This window comes from Polypterus senegalus, chromosome 13 (genome assembly GCF_016835505.1).
Source record: "Polypterus senegalus isolate Bchr_013 chromosome 13, ASM1683550v1, whole genome shotgun sequence".
Taxonomy (NCBI): Eukaryota; Metazoa; Chordata; class Cladistia; order Polypteriformes; family Polypteridae; genus Polypterus; species Polypterus senegalus.
The window spans coordinates 101,360,872-101,378,388 of NC_053166.1; the positions used below are offsets into that span (position 1 = coordinate 101,360,872).

A 17,517-nucleotide genomic window follows, 5' to 3' on the forward strand; every position below is an offset into this window, starting at 1 on the left:
TTTTCCACGTTACACCCCCTCCATTAAACAAAGAAACAAAGAAATGGAGAGATTATTCAGACAGTTTTTTTGAAATTTGCCAGCTTACTGTTATTTCAGTTTCACGAATAATTGGAATTGTACATAATATCCGAAGACGACAGCAGAATGAAGTAGTTGCTTGTCTGATAGCCCTAGAGCTCGAAGAAAGTACCCCAGTGCGACGAAACCCACAGGTATGGGAGAGACGACGGAATAAGACCTTCTGGGAGGAGGTGGTGGGGAGATACTTCACAGAAAATCTCTGGCTGCAACATTTTAGAATGAAACGGCCGATGTTTGAGATGTTGTGTGGATTCATCAGTCCTGATGTTGCGCCCATCACAGGTTGTCACCGACCACCGGTTCCAACCCAAAAGTGGATTGCCATCGCCCTTTACAAGCTGGCAAACTGCGCCGAGTATAGAGTAGTTGGAGAAACTTTCGGGGTTAGTAAAACTACTGTCCATCGATGTGTATATGCTGTGTGCACCGCTATTAAAGAAAAATTAATACGGTGTTATATCAGACTTCCGACTGTAGCGGAGGCCAATGAAATTGCATACCGCAATTCCTTGGTGCATCATGTGCCACAGATTTACGGTGCGCTGGATGGCACGCATGTGCCTATTCTTCCCCCGACGGAAGGCTACCGCTATTAAATTAATCGCAAAGGGTGGCCATCTATTGTTCTCCAGGCCCTTGTTAATGACAGGTGCATGAAACGAGACATTTGTGTTGGCACTCCTGGAAGTGCCCATGATGCAGCTGTGTTTGCAGCATCGGATCTGTACAGTTGAGCCTACCTTTCAACATCCCTTCTCAGTGCGATAACAACTGAATTAGTACTGTAACCTGCGTAACGATGTTTAATAAAAAGAAACTAAAGTTAATATTAATGAGAGAATTTCTCATATATGCTAAAACATCTGCCATTTAATAATAAGAAAAAAATGTTTAGATAATGAAACACACAGGCACAGTAAATTACCTTTGCGGTTTTTGTATTATTTAGACATCCTGAGAGGCACCCCCAGGCTACAGTTGATGTGGCGGGAGTTTAGGTACCCCTTTTAGTAGCAGGAGACACAGCCTATCCACTACTGCATTGGCTCATCATGAGAAATAACGAGTCTCTTCATCAGACCATGTGAACCGCTCTGCTATCCTCGTTTTGATTGCACATGATGAAAATGTATCATGTGACACATTTATTTGCGTTAAAGTGTTTCCAATGTAGTTTTTGTGACATCTGAAGTATCGATATGGAATTTATGCGCTAAAGTTAAACGGTAAAATATTATGTCGACATGTACATTTTATTGATAATTAGCATTTCCATCAACTAAAATTTGAAGCGCTAAATATTTTTTCGCAAAAACTCCTTGGATGGAAACCTGGTTTATTATTAGTTAGGTTCTAAGGAAAAATCCGCGAATGACTGAGGCCGCAAACTTTGCAGTTTTTATATATATATATATATATATATATATATATATATACATACATACATACATACATACATACATACATACATACACACACACAGGCAGTCCCCGGGTTACATACAAGATAGGGTCTCTAGGTTTATTCTTAAGTTGAATTTGTATATACTGTTAGTTGGAACAGGTACATTATTTTAATAAATGCTATTGTTGATTGACTGTACTTTATTTTCCATGGTGATGGTTTTTCTATTCTTTACTGTATCATCAGCACTTGCATCAGATTTGTGTTTCAGAGACATTGTTGAAGGTTGAAGACAAAAATGTTAAGATGAGCTCTTCTGCACAGCTCTGTACACGCTATCACAGCAGGAAGGCATCCCTTGTCAGCACATCTGGTGTCCCCCCAGACAGATACACATGTATTATATACACATCTCTCTATCTAATATATAAAAAAACAAATCTTGGTTCAAGACGTGATCATCTCGGAGATACACTTTGATGTCACGTGAGACTAGACATTACAACCTTAGGAAGCAAGACCCGTGAGATGGTGACTTTTGCACGTCATTCCCTACTTACAAACAATTTAAAACAACTTTACAGACATCTAACCTCTCAATTGTTGGGATGCTTTTGGCAGACACACTTCATATGCTCCCAGCTCTTAAAAATGTTATACGTTCTAGATGGCACGTGAACGACTAAGCAAAGAAGAAAGATCACAGCGTCGAAAAGAGACACAAAAGCATTGGAGAGAAAAGAAGGCAAAAAAGGATGCACGAGAGAACAATAATAATCTATGTGCAAATTCAGAAAATAAGGAAAGTAATAATCAGCCCGGACCATGTGGAATTGAAAAGTTCATAGGTTAAATCCTGGTCAGAAATAAAAAACTTCATAATGACGTTCAAAAACATTAGCACAATACACATGCAGAGCAGGTTAGAGATTATGAAAGCAGTGGAAATCGAAATGCTCAAAAATAACATTGTCGTGATATACATGCAGAACAAGTTTAAGAAAATGAAAGTAGAAAAATTTGAAAATATCAAAAAAAAAGATAAAGATCACATTAGCACAAACATTCGTAACTTATTACTTGGTGAAATAACGGAACAGCAAAAAGAAATCGAATACAGGCAGTCCCCGGGTTATGTATGAGATCGGGACTGTAGGTTTGTACTTCAGTTAATTTGTATGTGAGTCGGAACAGGTACATTATTTTAATAAATGTTATTGTTGACCGACTGTAACCAAGTGCTCTGCCAATGAATAATGGAGTTTCACCTGTCTCTGACCTTTTTATTATTTCTACTTTATTTTCGGTGAGATACGGTGAGATACGAAGAAGGCAGCTTCGCCAGCGTTTGTGTGTCAGAACCCGGGGATGGTGGGGGTCGGGGAGGGGGTTGGGAGTTGCCTTCTTCATATCTCACCGTCACTTGCTTTTCTTTTTATTCAGTTTTTTTGAGTGTTCCTGCCAGTCCCCGCATGTTGCTGTATGCTGTTTCTTTTGTACTCCAGGACATGCAGAGGAAAGAATGGTAAAGACCAGTAACTTCGGCGCTATATGCAATCATCAGACACTCCCCATCTGCCCGTGTCGTTCAAACACAGGAACATATATTGGTGTAAAAGTATAACAAAAGTGCACTTTTATTCAAGTGCACTTTTTCCATCGCCTTTTCCTGTAAGAAAACTCCACTTCACTCCCAGATACTCAATCAAGGCATGAGCTGAGAGAAGTTTGGCACGTTCTAAATTGGTGGGGGGATGGTATAGCCGGCTGCTTCTAGCTTCTCTTTATCAGCACATTTAGAAGACAAAGGACGCTGGCGGAGAGGTGTGAAGGGATTTAAGAAGCAGTTTAAGGTGGGACGGAATTACGAGTTTTTTCGTAGGCTCTGGTAATTCTAGTGTTAAAGGGTGAAGACAAAAGGTTAAGATGAGCTCTTCTGCACACCACTGTACACACTATTACTGCAGGAAGGCACCCGTCATCAACACATCTGGTGTACTGAACGAGAGGCAACTTCCTGCTACAGTTGTGCTTGAATTTTATAGAAATATAGAATTTTCTATATTTCTTCATAAATATGACCTAAAACATCATCAGATTTTCACTCAAGTCCTAAAAGTAGATAAAGAGAAACCAGTTAAACAAATGAGACAAAAATATTATACTTGGTCATTTATTAATTGAGAAAAATGATCGAATATTACATATTTGTGAGTGGCAAAACTATGTGAACCTCTAGGATTAGCAGTTAGTTTGAAGGTGAAATTAGAGTTGAGTGTTTTCAATCAGTGGGATGACAATCAGGTGTAAGTGGGCACCTTGTGTTATTTAAAAAAGATTTAAAGATCTATCAAAGTCTGCTGTTCACAATACATGTTTGTGGAAGTGTATCATGGCACGAACAAAGGAGATTTATGAGGACCTCAGAAAAAGAGTTGTTGATGCTCAACAGGCTGGAAAAGGTTACAAAACCATCTCTAAAGAGTTTGGACTCCACCAATCCACAGTCAGACAGATTGTGTACAAATGGAGGAAATTCAAGACCATTGTTACCCTCCCCAGGAGTGGTCGACCAACAAAGATCACTCCTAGAGCAAGGTGTGTAATAGTCGGCGAGGTCACAAAGGACCCCAAGGTAACTTCTAAGCAACTAAAGGCCTCTCTCACATTGGCTAATGTTCATGTTCACGAGTCCACCATCATGAGAACACTGAACAACAGTGGTGTGCATGGCAGGGTTGCAAGGAGAATGCCACTACTCTCCAAAAAAAACATTGCTGCTCGTCTGCAGTTTGCTAAAGATCATGTGGACGAACCAGAAGGCTATTGGAAGAATGTTTTGTGGACGGATGAGACCAAAATATAACTTTTTGGTTTAAATGAAAAGCGTTATGTTTGGAGAAAGGAAAGCACTACATTCCAGCATAAGAACCTTATCCCGTCTGTGAAACATGGTGGTGGTAGTATCATGGTTTGGGCCTGTTCTGCTGTGTCTGGGCCTGGACAGCTTGCCTTCATTGATGGAACAATGAATTCTGAATTTTATCAGAGAATTCTAAAGGAAAATGTCAAGACATCTGTCCATGAACTGAATCTCAAGAGAAGGTGGGTCATGCAGCAAGACAATGACCCTAAGCACACAAGTCATTCTACCAAAGAATGGTTAAAGAAGTATAAAGTTAATGTTTTGGAATGGCCAAGTCAAAGTCCTTGCCTTAATCCAATTAAAATGTTGTGCAAGAACCTGAATCGAGCAGTTAATGTGAGGAAACCCACCAATATCCCAGAGTTGAAGCTGTTCTGTACAAAGGAATGGGCTAAAATTCCTTCAAGCCGGTGTGCAGGAATGATCAAAAGTTACCAGAAACGTTTAGTTGCAGTTATTCCTGCAAAGGGGGGTCACACCAGATACTGAAAGCAAAGGTTCCCATACTTTTGCCACTCACAAATATGTAATATTTGATCATTTTCCTTAATAAATAAATGACAAAGTATAATATTTTTGTCTCATTTGTTTAACTGGTTTCTCTTTATCTACTTTTAGGACGAGTGAAAATCTGATGATGTTTTAGGTCATATTTATGCAGAAATAAAGAAAATTCTAAAGGGTTCACTAACTTTCAAGCACAACTGTATTTAATTGAGTGATGGATGCTCTGAAAAAAGATATAGAAGATTTGGTAGGATACTAATTTTAACAATATTAATTCTCTCAGCTAAAGTGAGAGGGATTATCTTAATTTGAAATCTTATTTAATGCTTACTACATTTCCAAAATTAGTTTTAAAGATGTTTTTCTTTTAACAGTTACTCTTAAATGTTTAATGTTATATTACACTGAAAAAATATTAAGGTTGGTCTGGTGTTCAAAGAAGTCATTGGGCAGAGAACAGTCTTATCCAAAGTGATTTTTTTTTTTTTTGTCCTCTTCAGTTTTATTGTTATTGTTGTCCACTTTGTCTAGTTAAACTGTTCTGAAACTATGCAGAATGCATGTGGTGTAAACAGGTAAAACTTGTTGAAGAAAAATATTTTTCACTAATGTTTATCTTTACAGGGATGAATACTTTCGAATGAAGGTTCAATGGAAGTCTGTGAGTGAGGAACAGGAGATGAGAAACTCACTGTTGAGAGGATACCGAAGTTTGATTGGTCAGACAAATATTAGCATATGTATTTTTCACATATTCACACAAACAAACAAAATTAGCTAATTCTCATTGTTTTGTTGTTCTTCAGAACGTGATGTCAGCCGCACTGATCGCAATAATCGATTTTACTCAGGAAATGAAAATCCTGGTTTGACTCTTCTCAATGATGTTCTGATGACCTACTGCATGTACAACTTTGACCTAGGTTAGTACAGTTACAGTTTTTCCTTTCATATTTTTCCACCATTTCTAGGTTGCATGAAAGAATACCCTACTAGGGGACTTTATCATACATTTTCTAAAATATACTATTTTCATTCTAAGCTATTTTATATAATAACAAACAGTACAGAAACCACTTATCATATATTTCCTTAATACCATTTAATGACTTCTTCTTTTCAAAATCAGCAAGTTGGTTCGTTTTGAGCTCTGCAAGCAGGGAATAGCAAATAGCTACATTTAAAAACAAATGTATTGGATAACTTGGCAGCTCTTGTATGTTTAAGAACTCATTTTGTATTCAGTCTTGCCAGTTTATATTGCATGAAGGATTAAATTTGCAACTTCATTATTAGTCATATGCTACACACTTCAAAACACTAGTCTGATATTCTTGCCTAACTATCTTAATAAAAGGATAAGTGTCTCTCTGTGTGTCCATCTGGTTGCTCTGCCATTTAATTTGATGGTGCATTACAAAGATTAACACTGCTTTTACAATTTCTATACCAAATGGCATATAACAGAGACATATTCATTGCAGTGTGCACCGCAAATGTTAACACTAAGGTCCATGTTGATTACTTAGACTTCAGTCCATCTTAGACATGCAGCACATCTCGTTGAGTAAATTGCTGTTTGTAATTAAGTGCATTAATGGTACTGTTTTATCATTTTTAATGATTTATGAAATAGGTATGCAATAGTAAATGTTCACAACTACAGATAATAGTGAAAAAGTATTTTCCGTTTTGATGTGGAATGTAGCAGAGTTAACATTTTTAGTCAGGTGTATGTCTTTTCTAAACAGATGGGTGAAGGCTTTTTAGTTTTATACTGATAATAATACATATTTTGTCTGTGGCCAAAACTTTTACCAGGATAAAATGATTACATCTTGCCTGAAGAAGGGGCCTGAGTTGCCGCGAAAGCTAGCATATTATAATCTTTTTAGTTAGCCAATAAAAGGTGTCATTTTGCTTGACTTTTCACTACATCCATAATGGCTAAAACAGTACAACACCCTAGTACTAAATAGGATAAACTAGGATAAAATGAAAAAGTCCTAACATTCATTTTAGTACTCTGCCAATACAGAGACAAATGGAGTATATCGTGTGACATATTTATGTTAACTCCTTATGCACTATTTTTTGTTATTATTGTGCCAAAATTACATAGCCAAAAAATAAATGTAATACAGGAGCTGTAAATGATTGAACAGTAGTGAGTGCAGCACTCCAAATCTTTGAAAATAAATATTTATATGATTAAAAACCTTTATTTATACCAATATCAACTCAATAAAACACAAATAAAATGTTGCACTAATGGGTTTTCTTTTCAAAAAGCTTAATATTACAGTACATAACTGATAGTTTATGATGTACAATATTTTGTGCCCCAGTCTGTCAGCTATTATTGTACCAAGTTTATATGTCATATCTAATATTTCATTGCAAAATTATACTACTTGGCTCTCGATGTCCCCCGGTTTGGAATCATTGTGTCCCTACTTGTAAACATTTAGTTTCCTAATACCTAAGCAGGATTTCAAAACAATAATGTTTTGGACAGAAACACATTTGTCCTTGATTTACCCTTCTGTTCCACTATTTAAAATTCTAAATCAAATAATTCAGACATGGTTGTGCACATTGTAGACTTTAAGGATATTTGCATACCCTTTGTTCACACGATGTACAAATTACATCACTATTCTACTGGGCACTGTAATTTTTGGGACAGTTGCCATTGTAGGTGTATGTGATTGCTGAGGTGAGTTTCATGGCTTCAGTAGTGCAGGCATAAGATAACCTAAGCTGTAGACTACCTTTGGAGCCATTGTTTAACCTGAAGACAAGAGCTGTGCTAATAAAAGCCAATGGAGCCATTATGAGGCTGAAAAACAAGAATAAAACCAATAAGGACCTCAGTAAAATCTTAGGATTACCTAAATCAATTGTCTGAAATACAGTATCATTACGAAGTAAGAATGCACAGGTGAGCTAAGTAATCACAAAGGGACCTCAAGGTGAAGGAAAACTGTGGTAAAGAATAAGACCCAAATGCCCATCCAATAGACCAGAAATGGTTTTCAGGAGGTAGATGTGCATATGTCTGTGATGACTATCTGCAGAAGACTTTATGAATCCCCAACTCCACACACACACACACACACACACACACACACAAACCTCCAAGCTGTTTTGTCTGTCTAAAATACCACCCTGCTGTTTAAAATATTTACAGGTGTTGATAATGATTATTAAACCAATTACTGAAGGATTTATTTATATTGATACATTTGATAAAGCAGCTATCAATTAAAGTCAAATGCTGCAGTTTGCTTAGGATTTATCCATTAGTGTTAATTTTACAGATAATTTGATGCATTTGCAGGTTATGTCCAGGGAATGAGTGACCTGTTATCCCCCATTCTCTTTGTCACCCAGAATGAAGTTGAAGCCTTCTGGTGCCTTGTGGGATTCATGGAGATTGTGGTAATTTTTTATCCTTATTTTTACATTGGTTTTTAACTTTGTAAGGAGTCTTTATGCTACATGTACAGTGTATCTTAACACTTAACAGTACATTATACTTCTTAGTAGTGTTGCAAATAATAAGGATATGGGCTAAAAAGCCCCCATGTTAAATAGTTTTGCCCTTGAAATGTAAGGGCTTGGCAAACAATTACCCCATATCATGTGTAATATTAACAACAGTTTACTGTTACTATCATACTAAAATTTGTTTTTGACACAGCAAACATGAACATCATCACCACCAAAACAGCTCATAGCTACAGCTAGTACAGTACTGTACTCTAATTTGCCTGTTTTACTTGCAAACGTTGTATAACACAAAAAAAAGCCAGAAATAAAGAGTTGGCACTCGACCTCATATATTATACTCCACAAGCAATGCAGTCAGTAACTACAGAGAACTCTCTGGTTCAGCATCCAAATAGGGACAGACTAGGAAGGGAAGGTGCTTTTATAATAGGGAAGGAAGACATCATCCATGGGGTTCAAAACCAGAAGTGAGGTCAATAGGAGGTGTGCCTAGGAAGGGAGTGCAGGAACTAGAGGAGTTCTAGGCAGGTTTCTGGTTAGGTGATCTGCAGAAGAGGAATGACAGGTTGGTGCACTTCATCATCCCTGCCCTTGTTTTCCACCCTTGGTTAAGCCCTTAGCCTGCCTCCCAAGCACACGTGTGTAACAATGTGTTAAACATGTTAGCCTTGTATCTTCCTGATAAACATATTAAGAACATTTGATACATGTGTCTTATTTAAATGTTTGTACTGTGTTTGTTTATGTGTGTTATACAGTATATGTTTTGGTAAGAAACAAGTACTGCATTATTAAAATGGTAGTCTACGGTATAATTACACCTCAAGAATTAGGAATGTCTAGCTGGTACATTAAAGAAAAACACTATAAAAATGTATATTTTAACAGTAAAATTTGTAGTGCAATTAATGATTAAAACAAGTAAGTTTATGAACATTCACATTTGAGCAGAGTTAAATTACCACTATACATTAGTTGATTGTGTTTCACATTAAACAATATGACAGGTTGTAATTATGAAAAGCATTTTATTTTCTTTTATGCCATATGTCTAATGGATAAATATTTTTCTCCTTATTTTATTAGTGAAAATATGTGTTTTAAGGAAATGTTATTTATTTTAATGTTTTTATGGACATTGGACAATAAGCCTACAGAATTTCATTTTGTTAATAATTTGTTTTTATTTATGAAAATCAAGTGAGCATGACTTTACCATTAGTATGCAAAATACCTCAAAAACTTTTTAACAAACATTTATTTGAAGTAGAAATAATAGTATGAAACTGTTAAACTTGGTTATAGCTTTACAATGCATGTTTTTCTTTTCTTTTTTTTTTAATTTTTAATTTAATTTTATTGTAATCATTCCATACAAATAGATCAATTTCTACAAAAAAATCGGATTGAAAACAAGTCGACCCCCAACCCTGAGAGAGAGAGCATAGCCAACGGGGTAAAACTTAAGGCTTGTAAACATACCTAAATTGATGAGTTTAATAGGGCAATAGAGATGGATGGAGAAGAAAAAGAAATGGCGGAGATAATTGCTTCCTCAGTGCTTTAAGCGCTGTGGACTAAGCCCCGGACACAGACAGGAAGAAATCGTATTGAGCACCACCACACATTTATTTACAGTTACTATTTACAAGTTTAAGTGTACCACAAACCCCCAAGACTCCCCAAAGTCCAGGCCTCACACTGCCACTTTGCTTCAGGCCGCCTCCACTCTCTTTCTCCACGTAGCTCAGTCCTTCTCCTCACCCGACTCTAGCCCTGAATGAAGGGATGCAGCCCTTTTTATAGTCACCCAGATGTGCTTAGGTGCTTCTCTGCACTCTTCCACCGACACTCCCCAGTGTGGCGGAAGTGCTGGTTGTGCACCCGGAAGCACTCCAGGTGCCCCCGGTCCTCTTCCCACCAGCACCTCTGGGTGTGGTGGAAGTGCTGAGGTCCAGGGCTCCAAATGCGGCGGGGCGGCGACCACAGACCCCTACAGAGTTGCTCTTCCGAGCTCTCTACCCGTGGTCCCCAAAGCAACCAGGGCGGTTGCCCCCTCGTGGCCTGGAGATGGTGCAAGCCCTCCTCTTGGGTGTCCCGGCAGGGCAGCAGCCCCAGCCGCTCACCACAGCGCTTATTCTAAAATATTATTGATTAGATCCAGCCAGGTTTTGAAAAAATTCTGTACAGATCCTCTAACTGAATATTTGATTTTTTCCAATTTCAAATAATATAAAACATCGGTTTCCCTCAGACCTGAAAAGAGGAGAGTTAGGATTCTTCCAGTTTAGCAAAATATGTCTGCGTGCCAATAGTGTAGTAAATGCAATCACAGTTTGTTTGTCCTTCTGCACTTTAAACCCATCTGGAAGAACACCAAACACAGCTGTTAATGGGTTAGGAGGGATTGTGACACCAAGGCTGTCTGAAAGGCACTTAAATTATGTCAATTTGGTGCAGACACAAAACATGTGACTCAGTGAGGCTGGGACTTGGTTACAGCGTTCACAGGTTGGATCTTGCCCTGGAAACATTTTGGACAGTTTTAATCGAGACAGATGTGCTTGAGAATGCATGTTTTTCTAATAGTTTTTTTCTAATTAGTTTGGACAATACTGATGCACTGTGTAAGAAAGGTCAGAGCCGACTATACTTCCTTAGAAGGTTGGCGTCCTTCAACATCTACAATAAGATGCTGCAGATGTTCTACCAGACGGTTATGGCGAGTGCCCTCTTCTATGCGGTGGTGTGCTAGGGAGGCAGCATAAAGATGAAGGACGCCTCACACCTGGACAAACTTGTTAGGAAGGCAGGCTATATTGTAGGAATGAAGCCGGACAGTTTAACATCTGTGGCAGAGTGACAGGCGCTAAGAAAGCTCCTGTCAATCATGGAGAATCCACTGCATCCACTGAACAGGATCATCTCCAGGCAGAGGAGTAGCTTCAGTGACAGACTGCTGTCACTGTCCTGCTCCACTGACAGACTAAGGAGATCGTTCCTCCCCAACACTATGCGACTCAATTCCACCCGGGGGGGTTAAACGCTAACATTATTCAAAGTTATTGTCTGTTTTTACATGCATTTTTATTACTCTTTAATTTAATATTGTTTTGTGTATCAGTATGCTGCTGCTGGATTATGTGAATTTCCCCTTGGGATTAATAAAGTATCTGTCTGTCTGTCTGTCTACGTGTAACTCCATCTGCCATTTTTTCACCTTCACTTATTTAGATCATTTTGTTAATGATTGTACCCTTTCACTGAAGATTTTCTGTTATTTACAGCACAGCAATTTTGAAGAATCACAGGAAGGAATGAAACAGCAGCTCATCCATCTGAACATTTTGTTAAGGACTATTGATCCTGAGCTTTGTGACTTTCTGGGTAATGTTAAACAAAGATTAATAGACTTTAAAATATTTTACCCTAGTGTCCTTGCCTCTCTGATTCATTATACTCAATTAAAAAGTCAAGCAGCTAAAATGCACCTGGGCTGTCTTCCCTTGAAAGTAGACAAATGCTGCTAAGTATTGGGTCATGTGTTATAGTCCTGCCTCTTAGTGCATTTGTGTAATTAGTTTGGTGCGCTGTACATTTTTGAGGAGCCTGCTCTCTAGACTAATCCACATACAAGCCAAATGTGTTTATATTTCCATTGTACTCGGCAAATTCGTTCAGTCTCTGGTGTGGTGTGTTCTTTCTTCAAACAATCAATATTTGGCTGTTCCCAATACACTATTGCTTAATGGTTCTTGTACCCAGGCAAAATGTGCCAGTCAGATACACCATCATCAAATAGTATATGCCCACTGCTCCATCCATTTTCTCATTTATTCTAGTACATGACAGGCAGGGACACAGTATTCAAGGCAAGACTCAAACATTGAAGGAACATCAGTCCATTGCAGGACAAATTTTTTACCCACATTCAACTCCTGAACCCTACTTTAGTCCCTACCTAGGGATTGTGATTTACTTCCATGGACAAAATTTATTGTGCCTTATCATTTGCCATCTGAAGTTTGACTCAGTTCTATGAGTGTATAAGAATAGTGTTAGAGAGACTTCTCTAACTTCTCCATTACTTCAAAATCACAAACTGAAATACATTTTCAAATGTAAAAAATAAATGAATTTAAACTGTTTTACAAAACAAATACTTTAATAAGCAATATTTTAATGAAAGTACATTGTTTTCCTTCCCTTCTTACAAATTCCTCACTCCACACAATTGCATTTAATTTCATGTACCCTTCAAAACAAATGTTTTAACAAATTCAGTCCTCCTCTTAACACTACACACTGCCCCTCTTCTATTTCAGCCTAAAACAATATAAGAACAAATTAAATATCGTCATTATTTTTGTATTATTTCTCAAAAACAATTTTCAGCAAAAGCACCATGTAATATCTTATATTTTAAGCCCTTATAAACTCTCCCACACTGTTAACATTATTAGAGCCCTCTAGACATGAAATAACACCCTTTAGTCAAAAGTTTAAACTGTGCTCCATGACAAGACAGAGATGACAGTTCTTTCTCACAATTAAAAGAATGCAAACATATCTTCCTCTTCAAAGAATGCGTGTTAGGAGCAGAGAATGTCAGAGAGAGAGAGAGAGCGAGAGAAAAGCAAACAATCAAAAAATCAATACATGCTTTTGGGCTTTTAAGTATGCCGAAGCACCGCAATAAAACGGCATTTTTTTAGAGGAGCGTCCGTATCCTCTAGGCAAACAGCCCCTCTGCTCCCACCACCCCGTCAGGCGCAGAGAATGTCAGAGAGGGTGAGAGAGAGAGAAAAGCAAACAATCAAGCACCACGCGGGAAGCATATCGTATATCATTAAGGAGTTTTATTTAATACGTAATACATGCTCTGATTGGGTAGCTTCTAAGCCATCCGCCAATAGCGTCCCTTGTATGAAATCAACTGGGCAAACAAACTGAGGAATCATTTTACCATAAATTAAAATACCCATTGTCCGCAGAAATCCGTGAACCAGCGAAAAATCCGTGACATATATTTAGATATGCTTACATTTAAAATCCGCGATAGAGTGAAGCTGTGAAAGTCGAAGCGCGATATAGCGAGGGATTACTGTATAGTCAACCTTTGCTGGTTTGCAATAGAAATGTAAAGGCAAACTTCCAATCTGTAAATGTATATCAATCTTTGACCAGTTGTTCAAGCTCCTCCCAATGGATTCAACGGTGCATTACAATGCAGATGTGTTTAGATTACTTTGGCAAAAATAGAACAAAAGACTTAGGCAGTTTTCATTATTGGAGTAGAGATATCCATTATAATGCCTGGTTTCAAAGATTCTCTGATTAAGACGACAGTGGTACAAAGTACTTGGAAAGATGAAGAGAGAAAGCGTATGATAAAGAATTAGTAAGTAAGTGGCCTGGCTCTATCAGAAATTGCTATGCCAAAACAGTGAGTATTAATATGGATTTAAATATTGATTAAAATATCAGCACTTTCTTACAAGCATCAGAGCCCAAGATTGTCCCTGCTCCAAAACACTCAAAATGTATAATACGTTCTGGAGCGCTATTTCCTTTGCTACAATGCAGGGTATCCCTGACTGGTTCATCAGCTTTCTCTCATGTTGGATCCACCCAAATCACCTCTGTTTCTCTCTCATTTCTCTTATTTTCCTTCCTTGTTTTTCTCTCCCATTTTTCTTTTTCCCTCACTGACCTACTCAGACCTTTTAAAAACTCAACAAGTGTAGGTACTTCACTACATGAACCACAGAGTACTAATGAGGGATGTCTGTGCCGATCGTGCACATGAATAGTTAACCAGCCAAATCTCTCATTAAGTAACCCCAGCTGCACATCTTTTCTCACTCAAATTCACCTGCTCTGAGCCATGCTATTTTTCAAAACTTGCACCCACCTGATCCACTAGAGACCATAAATTCCCAGATGCTTCTCAAGAATATGAGAAAGATAATCTTGCTAGTGTGTTCTGAGTCTTCCCAATGAACCAATCCTTGTGCATTCTCATTCATTCAGTAACTAACAAGAGCCAATGACCATAACGTAGTTGAGAACAGTGAACAGTCCAGTAAATCTGGGAACTGAATTCTCCCTTCCCCAGAACAGCCTATTCCAATAAATGGAAATCTGTTTCTGCTGTAATGTGTAGTTGGTCAGTCTCTCGATCACCTCTTCCCTTATTCATAAACAAGATCAAGATACACTCCCTTTCCTGAGGCTGTTGCTTTCCCCTTACCTGGAGAGAACCATGGCCTCAGATTGGAAGTGCTGAGTCTCATTCCAACCACGTTGTGCTCTACAGTGAACCATTCCAGTGTGTGCCTGATATCACAATGTGATGAGGCCAATAGGACAGCATCATCTGAAAATGGCAAGAAAGCCTTTTTAGATCCCTAAACTTAATACTGTCTAGTCCTCTGTCATTCTGTTCATGAAGGTTAACAGTCTAAGCCTTATGTTTTCCTCATTCATCAAGTAATTAACTATCTAATTTATTTCAAGTGAGATCAGGGAATGTTTCTAAAAATGTTTTTGTTCTGCTGCTTATAATTTTGTGAGCTTTGCTGTATTTTTATTGCATCACTGGCTTTCTGTTATCATACTGCTTGGCCCTCATTGAAAGATGCTTTTAAAGTTTTCTTTTGCACTGTATTTTTGTAATTAATGTTTATTTCAATAGATTCCAAAGACTCTGGAACACTTTGCTTCTGTTTTCGATGGCTCTTGATTTGGTTTAAACGGGAATTTTCATTCCAGGATATTCTGAATCTCTGGGAGGTAAGATGACATCATCTATAATGCTAGATTCTAAGAGAAGAGGAGTCCAAACATGTGCATCACCTTCTATTCACACTTTTTCCTTTTTTGACAAAACTAAAACAATTCAGTGAATTAAATATTTTAAGAATCTGCCATTTGTTTTCTAACCCATGGTCTTTATAGTGATGACTGAGAAAAAATATTTAATCTCATGTTTTCAAGTTGAACAAAAATCACAAAAAAGGGTAAGAGGTTAAAAATAATTACATATACATTGAAGGCAGGACGTATCCTGCCATGACGGTGGCAGAAGATGCCAACACTGTGACCGAGACACTGATATCTTGGAGAGGCTCTATAAAAGACCCTTTGGGAAACCAGTATTGCGGAGAGGTAACTTGCCTGGACTATTTGCTCCCCAAACACGATAGGTGACAGTGTCACTGGGCTTCGGTACTCATTTGGACACTAGTAGGGTAGGCTGGGACTTGTAGTTCCATCGCTTCCGCCAGACAGTGCTTCGGGGATTTGCCACCCCTACATTGTGACACTTCCACACGACCCTAAATTAATTCCAGTGTCCTAAGACCAGAAGTATTCATGGAACCTAGATAAAATGAGTTACTCTCCCTCACCCCAGAGAGCCAGAGTTGGGAGGCAGAGGACGAAGATCTCCTAGAGGAGTGGAAACAGACAAAGATGGAGTAGTGGGAATTGTGTTTTGAGATTGTGCTTGTAGACAACATGTGGAAGTATTCTGTTAAAATAAACCTTTCTATTCAACCTGGAACTTGTATTGGTGCTGTTGTGATTAATGGCTTGAAGCTCAGAAGCAACCCCTACTATTCACAATATATGTAATTTTTTGATTTTACAACCATTTAGACCTGTTCAAAATGTATTTTTTTAAATATTAACTGTCAGTCTGCTCCTTTTCAGGACATTTTGAAGCATTTTTTTTCTTAAATAATTTCTCCTAAATATAATCTTGCTGGTGTGGTACTATGTTATCAATTTCATCAACATGAATAGACAATTTATTGCTATCTCTTACAGCTGTCTGCAGAAAGCATTGTTTTTAATGCACTGTACATTTTTACAAACAGTGACTTTGAGCATGCCATTTAACTATCTGTCTAAAATAAATTTCATGAACTATATATTCATTTTTCTGCTTTGTACAAATCCAACTACAGGTTTTGTGGACAGGTCATCTTTGTGTAAATTTCCATTTGCTTGTGGCCTGTGCAATTCTGGATTCCCAGCGAGAACTGCTGATTGGTTCAAATTTTGATTTTAATGAAATTCTCAAGGTAAAAAACCAAATTAATTAATTAATGTCTTGGTTGAAAATTAAAATGAGTCTGTATCATTGTCATTGGTAGAGAGGCTACTTTAAAAAAATATTCACTGATAGAGAAAGACAGAAATGTTCAGTATAATAAAAATGCACTTTCTGTATCTGATTTTCTGCATTATTGCATTATTTGTTTGGTTAAATAAAAAGTATTTTTATCATCATTCTGGGAAGAGTTACAGAGCATTTTTAGCTTCAAGAATGCTGCGAAACTTCAATCAGAGCCATTCTGCCCAAATAGAAAAAGTTGGTTTAGTAATCAGTGGTTGTCTTTTGAAACTCTGTCCAAGAACAAAAATTGACATTTTCCATTAACTCTGAGAGAATCTTCAACTTCATCTAAGAAGCTACTAATATCTCTCATCTTGTTTGTACACACTTTTCATGATACTATTCTTATCACAGATGAACTGGGGAAAAAAATAACATACTTGACACATTAACAAGAATAACTGATGGCTAATTGGAGTGTGAGTTTTCGACTCATGTTTGCCAAATGTGCCTGATGTATTGTCATTCATTTAAACTGATAGCCATTGGAAATTTCTACTTGCAATTCTTCTTCTTCTTTCGGCTGCTCAGTGGATCTTCTTCTTCCATATCTTTCTGTCCTCTGCATCTTGTTCTTTTACACCCATCACCTGCATGTCCTCTCTCACCACATCCATAAACCTTCTCTTAGGCCTTCCTCTTTTTCTCTTCCCTAGCAGCTCTATTCTTAGCATCCTTCTCCCAATTTACTCAGCATCTCTCCTCTGCACATGTCCAAACCAACGCAATCTCGCCTCTCGGACTTAATGTACTCATTTCTAATCCTATCAATCCTTGTCACACCCAATGCATATCTTTAACTCTGCTACCTCCAGCTCTGTCTCCTGCTTTCTGGACAGTGCTGTCGTCTCCAACCCATATAACATAGCTGGTCTCACTATCATCCTGTAGACCT

At 37.8% G+C, this 17,517-nt stretch overlaps 1 protein-coding gene across 3 annotated transcripts in view; it reads left to right on the forward strand.

Moving 5' to 3' along the window:
- tbc1d17 (TBC1 domain family, member 17) overlaps positions 1-17,517 on the forward strand; it is a 214,265-nt gene that overhangs the window by 175,266 nt on the left and 21,482 nt on the right. For all 3 annotated transcript variants that reach the window (XM_039773894.1, XM_039773893.1, XM_039773895.1), the window contains exons 10-15: positions 5,546-5,640; positions 5,728-5,844; positions 8,265-8,365; positions 11,725-11,824; positions 15,135-15,232; positions 16,411-16,527. In XM_039773894.1, the coding sequence (XP_039629828.1) occupies positions 5,546-5,640; positions 5,728-5,844; positions 8,265-8,365; positions 11,725-11,824; positions 15,135-15,232; positions 16,411-16,527 (628 nt within the window). The remainder of the gene's footprint in view (positions 1-5,545; positions 5,641-5,727; positions 5,845-8,264; positions 8,366-11,724; positions 11,825-15,134; positions 15,233-16,410; positions 16,528-17,517) is intronic.